The sequence below is a fragment of the Heterodontus francisci genome, chromosome 1, assembly GCF_036365525.1.
Source record: "Heterodontus francisci isolate sHetFra1 chromosome 1, sHetFra1.hap1, whole genome shotgun sequence".
NCBI classification, from domain to species: domain Eukaryota; kingdom Metazoa; phylum Chordata; class Chondrichthyes; order Heterodontiformes; family Heterodontidae; genus Heterodontus; species Heterodontus francisci.
In genome coordinates this window covers 180,495,428-180,513,980 of record NC_090371.1, presented here as the reverse complement: position 1 = coordinate 180,513,980, position 18,553 = coordinate 180,495,428, and the positions used below count along the sequence as shown (strand labels likewise).

General features: G+C 40.7%; 1 protein-coding gene across 3 annotated transcripts in view; it reads right to left on the bottom strand.

Moving 5' to 3' along the window:
* cnot6l (CCR4-NOT transcription complex, subunit 6-like) overlaps window positions 1-18,553 on the bottom strand; it is a 121,814-nt gene that overhangs the window by 58,097 nt on the left and 45,164 nt on the right. For 2 of the 3 annotated variants that reach the window (XM_068039193.1, XM_068039184.1), the window contains exons 2-7: window positions 14,476-14,598; window positions 12,493-12,679; window positions 7,798-7,883; window positions 5,089-5,136; window positions 4,699-4,788; window positions 3,779-3,847 (exon numbers count right to left, since the gene is read on the bottom strand). In XM_068039193.1, the coding sequence (XP_067895294.1) occupies window positions 3,779-3,847; window positions 4,699-4,788; window positions 5,089-5,136; window positions 7,798-7,883; window positions 12,493-12,679; window positions 14,476-14,587 (592 nt within the window). In that variant the 5' untranslated portion in view covers window positions 14,588-14,598. The remainder of the gene's footprint in view (window positions 1-3,778; window positions 3,848-4,698; window positions 4,789-5,088; window positions 5,137-7,797; window positions 7,884-12,492; window positions 12,680-14,475; window positions 14,599-18,553) is intronic. The other variant, XM_068039204.1, reaches the window with a different exon arrangement.

Sequence of the window (18,553 nt, the reverse complement as noted above, 5' to 3'; positions counted from 1 at the left end):
CCGTATTTTGTTTTATAATGCTCCTGTTAAGCATCTTGGACAGTTTTGTTATATTAAAGGCGCTATATAAATAGTGACATCTGAAAATTGAACTACAATTTTAATTTACTCAAACAAAAACAAACAGGAAACATATGTAACAGAACTGATAGCTTTTTTATTTTTGACTGAAAATGAGGAGAATTATTTAATGCAGCAAGTTGTGATGATCTGGAAGGCACTGACTGAAATAGAGTTGGAAGCAGATAGATTTAATAGCGACTTTCAAAAGGAAATTAGATATATTCTTGAAAAGGAACAAATTATAAAAGGTTAGATGAAAAGAGCAGGGAGTGGACTCTGTTAGAGTTGGCGTAGACACGATGGGCCAAATAACCTCCCTCCATGCTACAAGACTCTATGACAATCCACATAAAAATATTTCAGCTAGGATTGTTATTTTACTGCTCAAGTACACAGAGTCCAACAAGATAAAGTCTATCAACTTATTAATTCATTCAATGAAGTGGCAACTCTTGATTCACAATTGCAAAGAGGGCTGAACTGCTTTTAACCATAATTTCAAGACTAATTGATAATCAGATGAAGGAAAATCACTTATTAACTCTGGGTAAAGCACTTATCATGATAATTTTGATTCAAAGATATATGGCCAGGTGTACTTTTCAGCAAAACTAGTGCAGCTTTTGTCTGGCATTTCAACATAAGTGACTTATTGAAATATTACATCACTGAGACAACAGAGTTTCCGGCCTCAAGCACTGGTAGAGTTGCTAGCATGCCTTGTGAAAACTGTCAAAATTCTGATACAAGGATGTGTGTGCAGAAACTGTTAATGCTTTCAGGAATACTTTTATTTTCTTGATGAAGGCAAATTATTTTATGTTGTGGTTCAACACAAATGTTTTCCTGTTAAATTATTTATTTAAAAGGGAGAACCACAAGTTTTACAATATCTACTGTAATTGGAAGGTGCGGGACACAACAGAATTAACTGAACTGTTAAATGCAAGTTTGCCGTGTTTAAACTGCAAACTCAATCTGATAAATGAACTCTGTCCAACAGCAAAACAGACAATATAAAACTAACAGCACTACATAGTAATTATCAGCATCAAGGGATGAAAATTCACTTCAACTGCAACATCCACAACAAAATTACAGTCTTCACAGTGCCTATATAGTTCTGTTATTCACACTGATGTACACACTACTTGGGCTATGATAAATATATATAACACGTGCAGCTGACTGGTCAACAATAAGTAGCATACATTTCATTATACATCCAGTGCATTCCATCAACATTTGTTTTGACTTTTTTTTTTAATACAAATCTTACACCCCAGTTCAAAAATGGGGAGGCGGATAAACCCAACAACTACAAACCAGTCAGTCCAATGTCAATAGTGCAGAAACTTTGAAAGGCATTAAACTGGGACAAAAATTGGCACTTGCAAAGATCTGGGTTAATAAAATGAAAGTCAGCACAAATTTCTTAAAGGAAAATTGTACTTGACTAATTTGATTGTTACTTCTTCGAAGAACTCAGAGAGGGTTAATGAGGGTAGTGTGGTTGATGTGTATATGGACTTTCAAAAGGCGTTTGATGAAGTACCACATAGTAGATTTGTTGGCAAAATTGAAACCCTTGAGATTAAAAGGGGCAGCGACAACGAGGATAAGATATTGGCTAAGTGACAGAAAGCAAAGTAGTGGTGAACGAATGTTTTTCAGACTAAAGGGAAGCATGCAGTGGTATCTCCAGAGGTCAGTTTTGGGACAGTTGCCTTTTTTGATGTCCAGTAACCACCTGGATTTGGGTGTACAAAGTCTGCAGATGACACGAAACACCAGACTTCAGGAGGACATAGGCAGACTGGTGAAATGGACAGACACATGACAGATGAAATTTAATGCAGAGAAGTGCAAAGTGATTCACATAAGTAGGAAGAATAAGGAGAGACATTATAAACTATACGGTATAATTTTAAAGGAGGTGCATATACCCAAGTCTTAGAAGATGGCAAGATTAGTTGAAACGGCTGTTGAAAAGGCATACAGGATCTTTGACTTTATAATAGAGGCAGAGAGTACAAAAGCAAGAAAGTTATGCTAAACCTTTATAAGATACTAGTTAGGCCCCAGCTAGACTATTGTGGCCAACTCTGGACACCACACTTTAGGAAGAATGTCAAGGCCTTAGAGAGGGTGCAGAAGAAATTTACTAGAATGGGATGACACACTTCTGTTGCACGAAGAGACTGGAGAAATTGGGGTTCTGCACCTTAGAGTAGAGATGGTTAAGAGGAGATTTGCTAGAGGTGCTCAAAATCATGAAGGGTTTTGATAGAGTAACTAAGGAGAAACTGTTTCCAGTGGCAATAGGGTCTGAAATCAGAAAATGTAGATTGAAAGATAACTGGCAAAATAACCAGTGGTGGCATAAAAAAAATGCAGTAAGTTGTTATGACACAGAATGCATTGCCTGAAAGGTGATGGAAGCCAGTTCAGTAATTACATTCAAAAGGGATTTGGATAAATACTTGAAAAAGAGAAAAATTTTCAGTGCTATGGGGAATGAGCAAGGGTGTGGCTCTAATTGGGTGGCACTTTCAAAAAGCAGGAACAGGCACGATGGGCTGTAAGGTCTCCTTCTGTGCTTTATCATTCTATGAAGGAAGATTTGCCTTGCATCAAGTTTTTCCCCTTATATTTTTACACAGTTTCAGAACTTCCTCAACACCCCCAGAAAACAATCCTGCAGGCAAGGTGATGTAGCACTGTAATTATGCTGTCAAGAAAAGTAAGTGTACTTGGCCAACTTATAACAAGATGGCCCTTTGGGTAGCAGATACTATAAAATAACCAGAGATCAATTAGATACAAAAAAGTGTTATCGACAGCGTCTGAAAAAGCAGTTGTTACCAGTAGGAGAGTCACATTTGAACCAAAGATACTGAGGACAGGAAAATTTAAAAAAAAAAGCATGGCAGTACACTACAATACTATAGCGAGACCTGAAGAAGTTAGCTGATTGATCAAAAGTGGGGGTCTTTATAAAGAATAAAATAAGGGGAACGGTAATAAACACATAGTTGGAGATTTTTATGGAGCACAGCATTTGTACATGAAGATATAAATCTGACAATGTGGTCTGTCAAGTTGAGTGCAGTTCATACATATCATTATTAAGACTTCAGATGGAACATTCATATAAAAAAATACACTAGAACAGCAAAACTATTTCACCACAATAGTTGCCCAACAAGCTCTTAAATAGTTCATAATGAATCCAAGCCCTATTCTTCATTCCTCACTCCATAAATCTGGTTTGTGTATTTGGCATATTTCATGTTGAACATCAAACTGCTATGCATCATCCTTTACAACACCTACAATGCACCTAAATAATCATAACAGCAGCAGAAAGGGTTTGCACATTGTCCCAACTGAACCCCACTCTCAATGCAGGATAAATGTTTACTATATACTTTCATCAATGAAACTTGATGAAAGTACCATACCTTACATAAATGTCTACTATTGCATCACACTTGATTTTTAATTCTGTTAACTACAGACAGCAGAATGTCATTGATTCAGTACCTAAGTATCCATCCACATTGATATATTAAGAAATTGATTAAACAATCATTTAAAATGTACAAGGAAACTCCTTCGCATCATTTGTGCAGCAAGGAATCAGGAGAGATTCAGAAGCGACAGATTCACATCAAATATACATCCAGGTTTACTGATGTCAGTATATATTTACCTGTTGGCAACACTTGGTCTCTTTCCTTCAAAGTGATCCATGGCCTCTGAGGAAGCTGCTCTGGATGAACTTAGAAGAAAAAATAAGAACATTTTTTAAAATGCAAGATTCCTGCTTTTCTAACAGTTCTCATGTCTTCCTGGCCTCCTATCAGCCACAGCTTAGAGAATGGGCAATTTGTAGTAGGACATCTGCATTTCTGAAGCAAATCACTGTAAGGTGTGAAAAAGCTTGCTCAAGCCGGCCCGCTCTTCTGACCCGATCAACAGATACTTGTACTCTGGACACGAGTTCAAATCCTACCACAGCAGCTTAAATTCAATTAATTAAGAAAAAATCTGAATAATAAGCTAGTATGGTGAGCATGAAACAACTGCATTGTTGTAAAAATCCATCTAATTCATTAATGTCCTTCAGCAAAGAAAATCTGCTGTCCTTACCCAGTCTGGCCTATATAACTCCAGACCCACAGCAATGTGGTTGACTCCAATTGCCCCCTGAAATAGCCTAGCAAGTCACCCACTTGGATTCAAGGCAGCAGGTCGCCACCACCTTCTCAAGGGCAATTAGGGATGGGCAACACCTACATCCTGTGCATTAATTTTTAAAAATTGCTGTAGTGAAGGCAGAAAATGGGAAGCCATAGTGGGAGAGAAGAAAGGCAAGACAATTACATCTCAATCTGTTGCTCCGTTAAGTTGTAACAATTCAAATAAATTATTGCACACATACAAAAATAAATCAAAATATACTGAAACTGTGCAACACAATTTTCCCTTTCTTGCTAGGCTTTGTGTTTTAGCTTATTAGAATGCAAACAGCCACTGTTTTATAAAACAGTGGCTATCACATTTTTGAAACAACTATAGTAAGCATTAAAATGCTGCTATTGTCATCAATAGAAAAAGCTCATAAAATACCTGCTAAATTATCAAGCATGTAGTTCAGTAGCTTCCTTGTGCCATCTGGCTCTTGATAGAGGTTCAAAATATCCTGTGACAAAGGATTGCCTGTCATCAAAAAAAAACTAGAATTATATGTATTTTGATAATACACAAGGTGACTTATTGCCACAAAATCAAATATTATGGTGTTGTGCCATAGAGTGGTACCATTTGATTTCATTACATTTTCCCAAAAGACAACTTCCTAACCTCAGCTCAGCCACCAAGGACTGAGAGAAGATCAAGACTGTCTCCCATGGAAGTGGGGACAGGAACAAAATCAGGGAGCAATTGATCATTCACTTTCACATAACCAGCAGATAATTGTTGAGCAGTACTGACAAAAACTTGACAGAAATCACTGACCTGCCAACTTGGCAAGGGAATTGGTGCATACCATGGAGGGCAAGCAATCTAAAAGTAAGGAAGTAAATGACAAAAAAAAAACATTTTTTGCAACAGGTATGCCACCACTCAATGATTGGAAGTATATTTCCTATACTTGTAATCAACTCCAATATCTTCAGTCAAGTCTACACAATGTAGTTTTTAAATTAAATTTAGGTTACTACTTTTCAATGAGTCCATGAACCCTGAAAGGCCTTATGGACCCCATTCATTCAGGAACAGGCTTTCACACCACAAAACAGTATGTCAAGAATTCATTTTTGTATATTTGTTGAACTTATTAGCTCCCAATTTCTGTTGCTGTACCCAAACTTTATAACTATTTTGCATTGACATGACCATTTTCCTCTCAGTCTCTTTTGTAAGTTAGAGCTCATAAGTTAGGGCTCTGAATCCTTAAGAGCGCATCAATATTTGCGGCGGAATCCCCCCACAAACATTTGAAAAACACTCCTTTAGATCAGCCAAGTTTGAGAAATAAGCTTTGAAATGCATGCCTTCTACCAACAGTTTAAATAGAAACAAGGGGGGGAAAAGAAAAAGTTTCATCTGTGATCTAATGTAATCAATTACCAAACAACAGGACAGCAAGGAAAATACTGCTACTTAAGTTTTCTTGGCAAACATGTGGTTTTGGCAGACATCGCACAGCAAATCCACAATTAAGGAGCCACCAAAAAAAAAACCTTTAGAAATTACTTGGATTTTTTAGGCTACGAGGCTAGATGGGATTGAGGTTCACAAGGAGGAGGCGTTAGCAATTTTGGAAAGTGTGAAAATAGCTAAGTCCCCTGGGCCAGATGGGATTTATCCTAGGATTCTCTGGGAAGCTAGGGAGGAGATTGCAGAGCCTTTGTCCTTGATCTTTATGTCGTCATTGTCGACAGGAATAGTGCCGGAAGACTGGAGGATTGCAAATGTTGTCCCCTTGTTCAAGAAGGGGAGTAGAGACAGCCCTGGTAATTATAGACCTGTGAGCCTTACTTCGGTTGTGGGTAAAATGTTGGAAAAGGTTATAAGAGACAGGATTTATAATCATCTTGAAAAGAATAAGTACATTAGAGATAGTCAGCACGGTTTTGTGACGGGTAGGTCGTGCCTCACAAACCTTATTGAGTTTTTCGAGAAGGTGACCAAACAGGTGGATGAGGGTAAAGCAGTGGATGTGGTGTATATGGATTTCAGTAAGGCGTTTGATAAGGTTCCCCACGGTAGGCTATTGCAGAAAATACGTAAGTATGGGGTTGAAGGTGATTTAGAGCTTTGGATCAGAAGTTGGCTAGCTGAAAGAAGACAGAGGGTGGTGGTTGATGGCAAATGTTCATCCTGGAGTTTAGTTACTAGTGGTGTACCGCAAGGATCTGTTTTGGGGCCACTGCTGTTTGTCATTTTTATAAATGACCTGGATGAGGGTGTAGAAGGGTGGGTTAGTAAATTTGCAGATGACACTAAGGTCGGTGGAGTTGTGGATAGTGCCGAAGGATGTTGTAGGGTACAGAGAGACATAGATAGGCTGCAGAGCTGGGCTGAGAGATGGCAAATGGAGTTTAATGCGGAAAAGTGTGAGGTGATTCACTTTGGAAGGAGTAACAGGAATGCAGAGTACTGGGCTAATGGGAAGATTCTTGGTAGTGTAGATGAACAGAGAGATCTTGGTGTCCAGGTGCATAAATCCCTGAAGGTTGCTAACCAGGTTAATAGGGCTGTTAAGAAGGCATATGGTGCGTTAGCTTTTATTAGTAGGGGGGTCGAGTTTCGGAGCCACGAGGTCATGCTGCAGCTGTACAAAACTCTGGTGAGACCGCACCTGGAGTATTGCGTGCAGTTCTGGTCACCGCATTATAGGAAGGATGTGGAAGCTATGGAAAGGGTGCAGAGGAAATTTACTAGGATGTTGCCTGGTATGGAGGGAAGGTCTTACGAGGAAAGGCTGAGGGACTTGAGGTTGTTTTCGTTGGAGAGGAGGAGGAGGAGGAGAGGTGACTTAATAGAGACATAAGATAATCAGAGGGTTAGATAGGGTGGATAGTGAGCGTCTTTTTCCTCGGATGGTGATGGCAAACACGAGGGGACATAGCTTCAAGTTGAGGGGTGATAGATATAGGACAGATGTGAGAGGTAGTTTCTTTACTCAGAGAGTAGTAAGGGCGTGGAACACCCTGCCTGCAGCAGTAGTAGATTCGCCAACTTTAAGGGCATTTAAGTGGACATTGGATAGACACATGGATGAAAATGGAATAGTGTAGGTCAGATGGTTTCACAGGTCGGCGCAACATCGAGGGCCGAAGGGCCTGTACTGCGCTGTAATGTTCTAATTCTAATTTTAAACAGCAGCATTCCAGTCACTTAAAATCAAACCACGTTGGATAAAAGCCCCATCACAAAATGAACCACCTCACCTTATTCAATCACATCTGCCCTCCTTATAAAACTGAAATCACAGCACTGGATTAAAAAAAAACTGAACACATAAAAGCTACAAAACAAATGTATAAAATGGCCATAAAATGTACCCTGGCATTGTGGGGGCAGTGGAGGGGGCCACAAAGATGGAGGGAGGGAATAGGGGCCTCAACAGACTTATCTGCAAACTTCTTTAAAAAAAGACAAACCAGAAATGCAAGGTAGGATATTTAATGTGTATAAATGATGCTCATCAGCCCTGACCTTTTAAACCCAGGGTCTGTAGTTGAAAGAGTCTTCCCAGTTCGTAAGGCAAAACCCGTAACAGATTGTTATTCAAAAGCAATTCCCTGTGGAAGAAAAAATAGCTTAAATGTAGAATTTTCTTCAGCTGTATAGATAATTTAAGAAGCACTTTTTTTTTTTAAAAAAAGGTGTTTTACATAAACAAAGTAGCACACCATGCGAAAAAGAAAAGCCAACAGCTTCCGGAGTCATGGGACAGGGACATTCCACCAACATCTCTGGCCTTGACAGCTTTAAGTACATGAATTTTAATCACAGATCGCCGTGCCTCTGTATCTTCATCTGCTCGTGTTGGCTAAAATTTAAATCTATACTTCATTAGCAATCACGGTACATCTTGGTTTTAGTTAAGAGTCACGACCACTATGTTGGAGTGACTTTTTTGTAAACAGAGTGATGGTGTAATGATATCACACTATCAGATCTACCACTAAAAAGTTTTCATTTTCCAAAGGGATTAGTGAAGCAATATTCAATATGCATCATCTACTGGAAGTTGAGCTTCCCCAGATAGCCCTGTGTTGTATCCATATTAGATACCTACATGCTAAACACTAAAAGCAGCACACTGTAAGCCAAGTAGCCCCAGTATATCCTGCAGATCTGCCCCATCACATCCAGTCAAGAGAAGTTGTGCACAAATCAGGCATTAATGGGGAGGAGACTCCATGAACATCCTTCATTCCCAACCAGCATGATTGAAAGAGTCAAGAGTAAAGTGTCTGTAAGTATCTCCAGTTTAGTGCATCAAGTGAAATATCCTACATGGCCTTCAACCATCATAGATGCCAGTGTGCAGTCAATTTGTTTCACTCCACGTGATAGTAAGATAGAAATGGCTAAATGCACTGGACACAGTAAAGGTTATACGATATGACATCTTGGCTACGATGCTAAAGTTCAACGCTCCAGAACTAGTCAGCCCTCAAACCACATTGCTCCTGTGCATCTATGACACTAATATTTACCCAACAATATATACAATTATCCTATCCACAACAAAACAGGAAAAATCTAACTTAACTAGTTATCGGTCTCCTCCCATTATGTGGATCCATCCCTGCACCTCTTGCGCAAGATACGATCGCGACAGGCTCGGTGCAAGCTGGACGCAAGAGGCAGTGAAGACTGGTTCTTGGCAAGCTGGATGTGCAGACTGTCCTTTCCACTTACTCTTGACAGCATGCTCGTGATCAAGGATCCGACTGACTAGTGGAAGATGCACAAATGTCAGCAGGTGTACTCTGCTGGGCCCACTGCAAAGATCCACTGGGATTAATGTGCTCAATTCTTGGTAGGTGTACTCCCTACCAAAGCAACTCCAGCTTTCATCTAGCACACCACTCACTTGCTGTACCTGGAAATCTATCGGCGCTCCTCTGAGGAAGCCTGGCCAGCAAATTGGACAGAGCTCTAGGTGAAAGTTACTGCTCATCTTGCTTGCCAGACAGGCCTACTCAGTTTGTTCCGACAGCGGTCAACCGCTGGTTATCAACATTGCCTTCACATTATGGTACTGACTGATCACTTTGATCCCTCCCCCTGAAAAGCCCACCAAGATTCAAAGAAAGCTTATTTGACTACTTCAAGGACAAAAAGGAAGTACCAATTCACTGCCACAACTCTGATTTCCTGCTTAGGGAGGGCAGTCCCAGGCTCACACCCAGGCTGCAGCTTTCTGCCCTCAAACCCTGCAACAATACATGTACTTGGAAGTTCATCCCATATGGTGGGTGTTAGCAATGTTTTTCTTCCACCAGATGCACAACCTGAAGTATGACAGACAGCTCCTCTTCGTGAAATACATGAGTTTTTGCAGGAGCTGCCAACGTCTCAGGATCCAATTCTAGTCTAAGACATGCTTGCCTTCAGGAGGTCTCCCCCATCCGTGGTAACAGCTAAGTTATCAAAACTACACCTCGGAAACTGTGTTGTCGGTTTTGGAGACACGTAGCTGGCAGAGAGGAGGGCCAGAATCATGGGTGAATTGAATGGAAATGGAGTGAGCTGGATGTCGCCAGAAGCATTGGCTCCCTGGATGCCCTGGCGCTATGTCCAACCTGTGGTCAAAGCCATCCACGTGCTAAAAGTCACACTTGGCCCCAATGCCACTAAAGTGTCTTGGAGGCTCAAGCATGTGGAACAATTCCACCTGATCTCAACTTCATTCAGACAGAGTTTCCCATTGGTGCAGGGTCCCAGCTTCAAAGGAACGTTTAAATAGTCAGAGTTAAGATGAACAAACCACTGACCACCTCCAGGCGCTTACCCATTGTCTCTCGAGACAAGGAGGCCAAAGAAGATGATGATGAACTCAAGATTCTGTTAATGCAGGTGGAGTCTTGTGGCTTTGTACACTTTGTCCCTAATGTTGACTAGTAAATGATGCAATGATCTGCAAAACTGCTCTTCTTAGTTTAGGGTCTTGAGAAATTTGTACTTGAGGCTTTCGATCAGAGTTTCTCTCTATTAGGGTTTTTTGTTGCATGGCAAATGTTTTTATATCTTTGTAGTTTGTGAAAATTTATGTCTAATATTTTGTCTGAACCTCTCATATATGCACAAGCAACCACAACTCACTCAACCTGTACTGTTGCCTTCTACATTTATATCATTGCATTGCTTCAAGAGCCAGTTCTGCACCACTCGCAGTGTTACAGAATTCATCCAGTTAACTTTTGGGATTGATTCCATAGCACCAGAAGATTTGAAAGCTACATCCTGTGACTATTTTCTGGCTGCCAGGCTTTTCCCGACAGTTTAGGGAGGGTTCACACAGAAGCAAACTACTGAGACTGCATCACTGGCCTATAAGTGTGGACTGAGCCACTTGGACCACCAGCAGCTTAAAAAAAAAATGCAACTTTCTTTGTTACCAGGGTTACTCTTTCAATTACTACTCATGCACCATGTTTACATGATAGTAAGAAGTGCACTTTCAATTCAACACAGAAGACATTTCACCTTTTCTAATGTAAAAAAACATGTTTGGGAACTGAAGGAGGCTTTATCTCGACATGACTTTTAGTATGTAACCATATGTTAAGTTCTACAAAATTCTCGCATACCAAGGATGGTTTACAGAGCCACCCAGGAGATTTTCCAGTTCTTTTTTCCTTCGGCCCCAGATGCTTTGCCTTCCCATAACTAGTTTTCCTCTCATGGATTGCCCACACTCCCTTTCCCCAGAGTCATCCTGGCTGAACAGAGGACTTCAGTCCACTTTCTCAAAAAAAAAACTATTACCTGTACAAGTTAAGTAAATGTGATTTAATTCTGCTTTCCCATTTCAAGTTTTATGAGTTCCATACAGTCGGACTGATTTCCTTTCAGATATCTAAGTCAGAGACTTGTATACCTCAAGCTATGGATGTTATTGGCTAGTTTTCGGAGTAGGTTTTAAGTTTCTTGGCTTTTCACTGCAACTTTTGAATTAATACTTGGGCATATTTCTTGGCGATGTTGCATTTATCAAGAATGCATTCTTCCAGAACTCTAGTACACACCTCCAATTCCGTAGATGCATAGGAGAGAGACTTCTTTTCTATGAGATTTAAGTTTTAGGTTTCAATGCACTTTGCATTCATGTCTCACCAGGCTTTATGTATCCATTCATTTCCTGGGACTTCTGAATTGGTATAGTTTCATTTTTAAGTCTTCTGATGAGCAACTACAACAAAAGGAAAAAGCTAAAAAGAGAATCGCAGATCCAAATGCCTCATTACTAAGTTGATATGTAGTCAGAAACCAGACAGATCCAACTTTCATTTTTACTAGTCAAAGACAGAACAATGTGCACTCAGCCACAGGAACATTTGGGACAGGAGAAAAGGACTTCTTCCCAGCTTGATTATTTGAATTATTTATTCATAAATCCAAGATAGTGCTTTAAATCATCCTAAAGACAACCCTCAAACACTGAAGCCAAAAAAAAAAACACAGACCATGCAAGTTAAAGTCTTATGGCAATCATCTTTATACAACAACTCATATTTATATAGCACCTCTAATGTAATAAAATGTCCCAAGGCACTTCAAAGGAGCATTATAAAACAAAATACGATGCTGGGTCACGAGAAAAATGAGGTCAGGTGATGAAGAGCTTGGTCAAAGGGGTAAGTTTTAAAGGAGTGTCTTTAAAAGGAGAAAAACGAGGTGGCGTGGTGTAAGGAGAGAATTCCAGAGTTTAGGATCTAGGTAACTGAAGGCACAGCCACCAATGGCAGAGTGATTACAACTGGGGATACTGAAGGAGCCATAGTTAGATGACAGCAGACATCTGAGGGTTGTGCAACTGAAAGAGATTAAAGTGATAGGGAGGGGCGAAGCTAAGGAAGGACCTGAAACCAAGGATGAGAATTTTAAAATCAAGATGTTGCTCAACTGGGAGTCAATGTGGGTCAGTGAGCACAGGGGTGAGAGGGAAACGGGACTTATGTGTGGTTGTAAAACATCAGTCATGAATATAGCCATGTACACAGACACACATATTTCAGGATTGAATTGGTGAATAGTTCATCAGGAAAAGTAAAGATAATCTCGACAAGTTTTTCATTTTGTAGCTGTTCATTTCTACTAACGGAACTGGCCCATGAGAACTTCTGATTTGCAGTTGCAAAAGTGCTTGTAGAGAAATTGGTCTTTGTCACTTACCTGAGTGACACCATGTTTCCAAGCTCAGCTGGTAAACTGCGCAGTTTATTAGATGATAGATCCAAGTAAACTAGATTATGGAGCTTGGCAATATCAGGTGGAATGCGTGCAAGGTTGTTGTCATTCAGGTGCAGTGCAGTCAAGTGTGTTAAAGACCACAGTGAAGTACTCAAGCTCCTCACTTTACCTGCATGAGGAAAAAATGGAATTTAACAATACAAAGAAAAAACTTGTGAATTTTCCTGGATTGGAACTTAAAAATATTCATGCATACATGAGACTCCAAAGTTAATTTGAGCATTTAAAATCAGCTAGCTTTCTTGTATAGGGTCATTGCCCCTTTACATGGCCAGAACATGTTCAAGTAGCATTGCTTTAACCTTCATTCTACCAAGCATAATTATTGCGTGTTAGTAGTGATTGTTGGTTGGAATCTTGCATTGCTAGGGGAATTGGGTGGGGTGATGGAACATCACAGCAGGGCCCAATCCACCCCTATCTGACGCACAGACACTGGACAGAAGTAGAAACCTAGTTGAATTTTTCCCCTAGGACTGCAGATGCCACCTATACCATTTGTACTAATGTCACAGCTAAGAACAGCCAGTTTAACAGAGATCTTGGATGGAAGCCAGGACATCTCAGAGATATATAATATACTACATTTAATCTACTGAGCAATTGAGCAAATGTGCACATCAGATTTTTTAAAAAGCACTCCATCTTTAAATGAAAAATAGCCAAAGAGCTAAATATCATTTTAGATACCATACCATTGCTTGCAAACCCACAAGACAAAACTGGCACTAACTGATCACAAGGCTGGCTGCTGTAAAAAAACAGTGCCACAGGTGAGGATCTTCCAAGATTGTAGTTAAGGCACCTTTTTAGGGCACAGATTACTATCTGGATGTAATTTACTCTCTGCTCAATGCAGAGAATGGTAATCTGGGACTTCAAGCACAGGAGTTACTCACCATCATGCTTTTATTTTAAAAAGTCACCCTATTACTTACTTACCAATTCTCTTGAGAGACACATGTCAATGTGCCCTGAATACAATATTTGATTCAAGGGGTGTTTAAAAAAAAAAGCACTCATTTTGTTTCCTTTAACTTTCTCCTTTTCTCTCCTTCTACCCTGCAGGCACCAGAACTTGCTGTGGTACGGGTCAGAGAACGCAGTTAACCTTTTGGTACTTTGCTGAAGTGGCCATTTTCATGGATTAGACCCAACAGCATTTTCAAGCATAATGCCTGCATATCTTATGGCAACAACAGCTGCTTTCATATTATCCTTATGCTGCCATCTTCCATAGTGCAGGTCTTGCATAGCTGGCGGCAACATTGAAAAAAAGTGCAGGTTTATCTTTAAGACCAGGAGCCCTGATTTTCAGTTCTCCAAACTGTTGTCTTTCTTCCTGGGGCCAGTAAATGCTGCTTTAAAGGCATGACATGATTTTGCTCAAGTTTATTAGCCAAATGGTCACTTGTCAGACTGCACATATGCAAAGCAACAGACCCCACAGTGCAGTGAGTTTACTCAAAGACTGGTAGACTGTACTGCACTGTAAACCTTTCAGGACTGAGAAGAGGAGAAATTATTCACCCAGAGAGTGGTGAGCCTGTTGAATTTGCTACCACAGAAAGCAGTTGAGGCCAAAACATTGTATGTTTTCAAGAAGGAGTTGTATGATTAGCCATGATTATAATGAATGGCGGAGCAGGCTCGAAGGGCCGAATGGCCTACTCCTGCTCCTATTTTCTATGTACTGATAAACATACAGAAAGCCAAGGTGATTCTGAAATTAGGACATGAACACTAAGCCCAAAATTTAACTTAAAATTGAATTTTCATATTTCAAAATTTCACCACCTGAATGGAACATTCACATTCACCCCTTCAAATAGCTGTACACACATGGTATAAAACTCTCACTGCACAAAAAAAACAAAGCAACATTCAAAAGCCATATCTACTCACCCGAGATTTCTAATTCTGCCCAATGTGATTTCTTCCCATTGGCTGCCTCTTCTAATGACATGATTGCATATATTCTCCGTGGATCTTTTGGATCATATTTTTCCTTTGGCATTCCTATTAAGACTAGGGGAAAAAATCTCTGGTCAATATAATGCAATAGATTATGCCTCACTGTTTTCCTCTTACAGATGAATTTAAAATGCAAACTCTTCCAGTTCACATGTAGATCAGATGGTTGCCAACAAGTAACAACTCAACAATTCAATTAAGCATCTAGAATGAAAATATGCCGAACCACAAGACTGAAGTATTGCCTAAAACTCACTCTCAAATTTTTATACAGCATTAAACACAAATTTAATTTTTTTGTTTAAATATGCTCCCAAGTGAAGGGAGAGGATGAGTCATAGGGCAGGGAAGAGAAGATGGAGCACACTTGAATGTGGTAAAGGCTACACAATGCAAGTGAAATGAAGATTGAAAGTCTAATGAGTGCCATAAATTTGGTCAGTGGGTAACGTCAGTCTGTAACATCAGTCTGTAATTAATTTCTTGAACATCTTCTCATGAGTCTCCCCTTCAGAAGTTCCAGCTAATCTAAAAATCTGTAACCCAAGTCTTAATTCACAGTTCAGCATCTCTGTTGTCGCCAAGCTCCACTGACTCCCTATCCCCGAATAGACTTCATCTTCATTTGAAGATCTCTCCATGGTCTTCTCCAGAGTAATCTCATGCAAAAATGAGAAAGATAAGGGAAACACAAACTCGTTCATCAAGCCTGCCCTGTCCAGGCATGGTGTAACTTCCACACATCACCTCCATTCCTTACCGCCTCTGCAGCCAAGTAATTTCCTAAGAGGTTAAAAATTGGGACGTAAAACGTTTAGGCCAATTTAGGAAATACCTCTAGAAAATACTTCTGACCCCAAAGGTGATCAAGCAAGCTCCAGGAGATCACAACCCTCAATGACCCACTTTCCTTCATTGTGTAAAGATGTTTGCCACTCTCAAACTCTTCCAGCACCCTTTTCAATGCTTACTGCGAATCCGCACACACTGCCCAAGCTGGCAACTTACTCCAAAGGTTGTAGATGTTTCCTCCCAAAAAAATGTGCCACCTAGCATCTAAGCTAGTTCTATGCTTTTGTAACTTATACTTGTACCTACTGATTCTCACCAGCCTATCTAGCACAAATAACCTACCCACTTGGACTGAGTTTAATTCTTTCACAATTTTGAAAACCTCAAATTATATCTCACAGCTAGGAAAGGCACATAGAAGTCAGTCACAAAGCTCCCTCACTTCAATGTCTGCATGAGGTAAGCAGGTAGGTGTGCTTTATCATTTAGCTCAACGGCTGTTGTTTATATTCCTCTCTGCCATTTACAGGGAAGGCTGAGCAACATTAGATTTGTTGGAGAAGTTTTCTGTCGAAGCTGATCTGCTGTCATAAATAGGGTACAAATCAGAAACAGCAGACTGAAAAACAAATCTGAAAAGCACAAGTCAACATTATTGAACTTCAGAAGCTGAAATGTTCACCTTTGATGTTCAACAAAACTAACTTGAGGCCTGGAACCTGGATGTACCAGTTTGTTTGGAAAAGCAAAGCATTACAAATCAGGAAATGATTGCAATGCATGATGCAATGCTGGTTTTCAATAAAAGCTCCATTATGTGGCAGTTTTTAAAAACAAATAATGTTGCATTACTTATTAAGGAGAATATCACAGCTGTACTACGGGAGGACACCTCGGAGGGGTCGTGCAGCGAGGCAATATGGGTGGAGCTCAGAAATAGGAAGGGTACAGTCACGATGTTGGGGGTTTTCTACAAGCCTCCCAACAGCCAGCGGGAGGTAGAGGAGCAGATATGTAGACAGATTATGGAAAGATGTAAAAGGTAACAGGGTTGTAGTGGTGGGTGATTTTAACTTCCCCTATATTGACTGGGACTCACTTAGTGCTAGGGGCTTAGATGGGGCAGAATTGGAAGGAGCATCCAGGAGGCTTCTTGAAACAATATGTAGATAGTCCAACTCGGGATGGGGCCGTACTGGACCTGGTATTGGGGAATGAGCCCAGCCAGGTGGTCGAAGTTTCAGTAGGGGAGCATTTCAGGAACAGTGACCATAATTCCATAAGTTTTAAGGTACTTGTGGATAAGGATAGTAGTCCTCGGGTGAAGGTGCTAAATTGGGGGAAGGCTAATTATAACAATATTAGGCAGGAACTGAAGAATTTAGATTGGGGTCGGCTGTTTGAGGGTAAATTAACATCTGACATGTGGGAGTCTTTCAAACGTCAGTTGATTAGAATCCAGGACCGGCATGTTCCTGTGAGGAAGAAGGATAGGTTTGGCAAGTTTTAGGAACCTTGGATAATGCGGAATATTGTTATCTATATGGACTTCAGTAAAGCCTTTGACGAGGTCCCTCATGGCAGACTGGTACAAAAGGTGAAGTCACACGGGATCAGAAGTGAGCTGGCAAGATGGATACAGAACTGGCTCTGTCATAGAAGACAGAGGGTAGCAGTGGAAGGGTGCTTTTCTGAATGGAGGGATGTGACTAGTGGTGTTCTGCAGGGATCAGTGCTGGGACCTTTGCAGTATATATAAATGATTTGGAGGAAAATGTAGCTGGTCTGATTAGTAAGTTTGCGGATGACACAAAGGTTGGTGGAGTTGCGGATAATGATGAGGATTGTCAGAGGATACAGCAGGATATAGATCGGTTGGAGACTTGGGCGGAGAAATGGCAGATGGAGTTTAATTCGGACAAATGTGAGGTAATGCATTTTGGAAGGTCTAATGCAGGTGGGAGGTATACAGTAAATGGCAGAACCCTTAGGTGTATTGACAGGCAGAGAGATCTGGGCGTACAGGTCCACAGGTCACTGAAGGTGGCAACGCAGGTGGATAAGGTAGTCAAGAAGGCATACGGCATGCTTGCCTTCATCGGTCGGGGCGTAGAGTATAAAAATTGGTAAGTCATGCTGCAGCTGTACAAAACTTTAGTTAGGCCACACTTAGAATATTGCGTGCAATTCTGGTCGCCACACGACCAGAAGAACGTGGAGGCTTTGGAGAGGGTACAGAAGAGGTTTACCAGGATGTTGCCTGGTCTGGAGGGCATTAGCTATGAGGAGGTTGGATAAACTCGGATTGTTTTCACTGAACGACGGAGGTGGATGGGTGACATGATAGAGGTTTACAAAGTTATGAGCGGCATGGACAGAGTGGATAGTCAGAAGCTTTTTCCCAGGGTGGAAGAGTCAGTTACTAGGGGACATAGGTTTAAGGTGAGAGGGGCAAAGTTTAGAGGGGATGTGCGAGGCAAGTTCTTTACACAGAGGGTAGTGAGTGCCTGGAACTTGCTGCCGGGGGAGATGGTGGAAGCAGGTACGATAATGACGTTTAAGAGGCATCTTGACAAATACATGAATAGGATGGGAATAGAGGGATACGGTCCTCGGAAGTGCAGAAGGTTTTAGTTTAGGCAGGCATCAAGATCGGCGCAGGCTTGGAGGGCCGAATGGCCTGTTCCTGTGCTGTACTGTTCTTTATTCTAAATAGAATTTACCTTGCTTGACAAGACATACAGAACAACCCAGAAGAAAATTTCTAATCAGTATATCTGAGAATAATTGACACAAATCCTAACGTAAAAAGATCACTGATCAAAAAACTTGGGGGGGGGGTCAGCAGTGGGAAGAAGAGTGCAAGCAAGTTGAGGTTTTATTGAAATCAATGAAAGTTACAACACAGAAACAGACTACTTGCTCATTTAGCCCATGTGCTTCTCCACATCCATCTAGTCCAATCCCACTTCCTCTCTATATCCTTTAATATTGCTCTCTCTCAAGGAACTACCAATTCATTTTTTTTTTTAAATAGGAGTATGTGCTCTGCTTCCACAACAGCTTCAAACCACCACCCCCCCCCCCCTATAATTCTGAGGGATTCTCTGTTAGTCTGATTGTTTAGATATCAAAATGTTATCACCGATTTTCAGAAGGCATTGACTAAAATGCTTCACAGAAAACTTGTTTAAAAAAAAATTGCGGGCATATACAA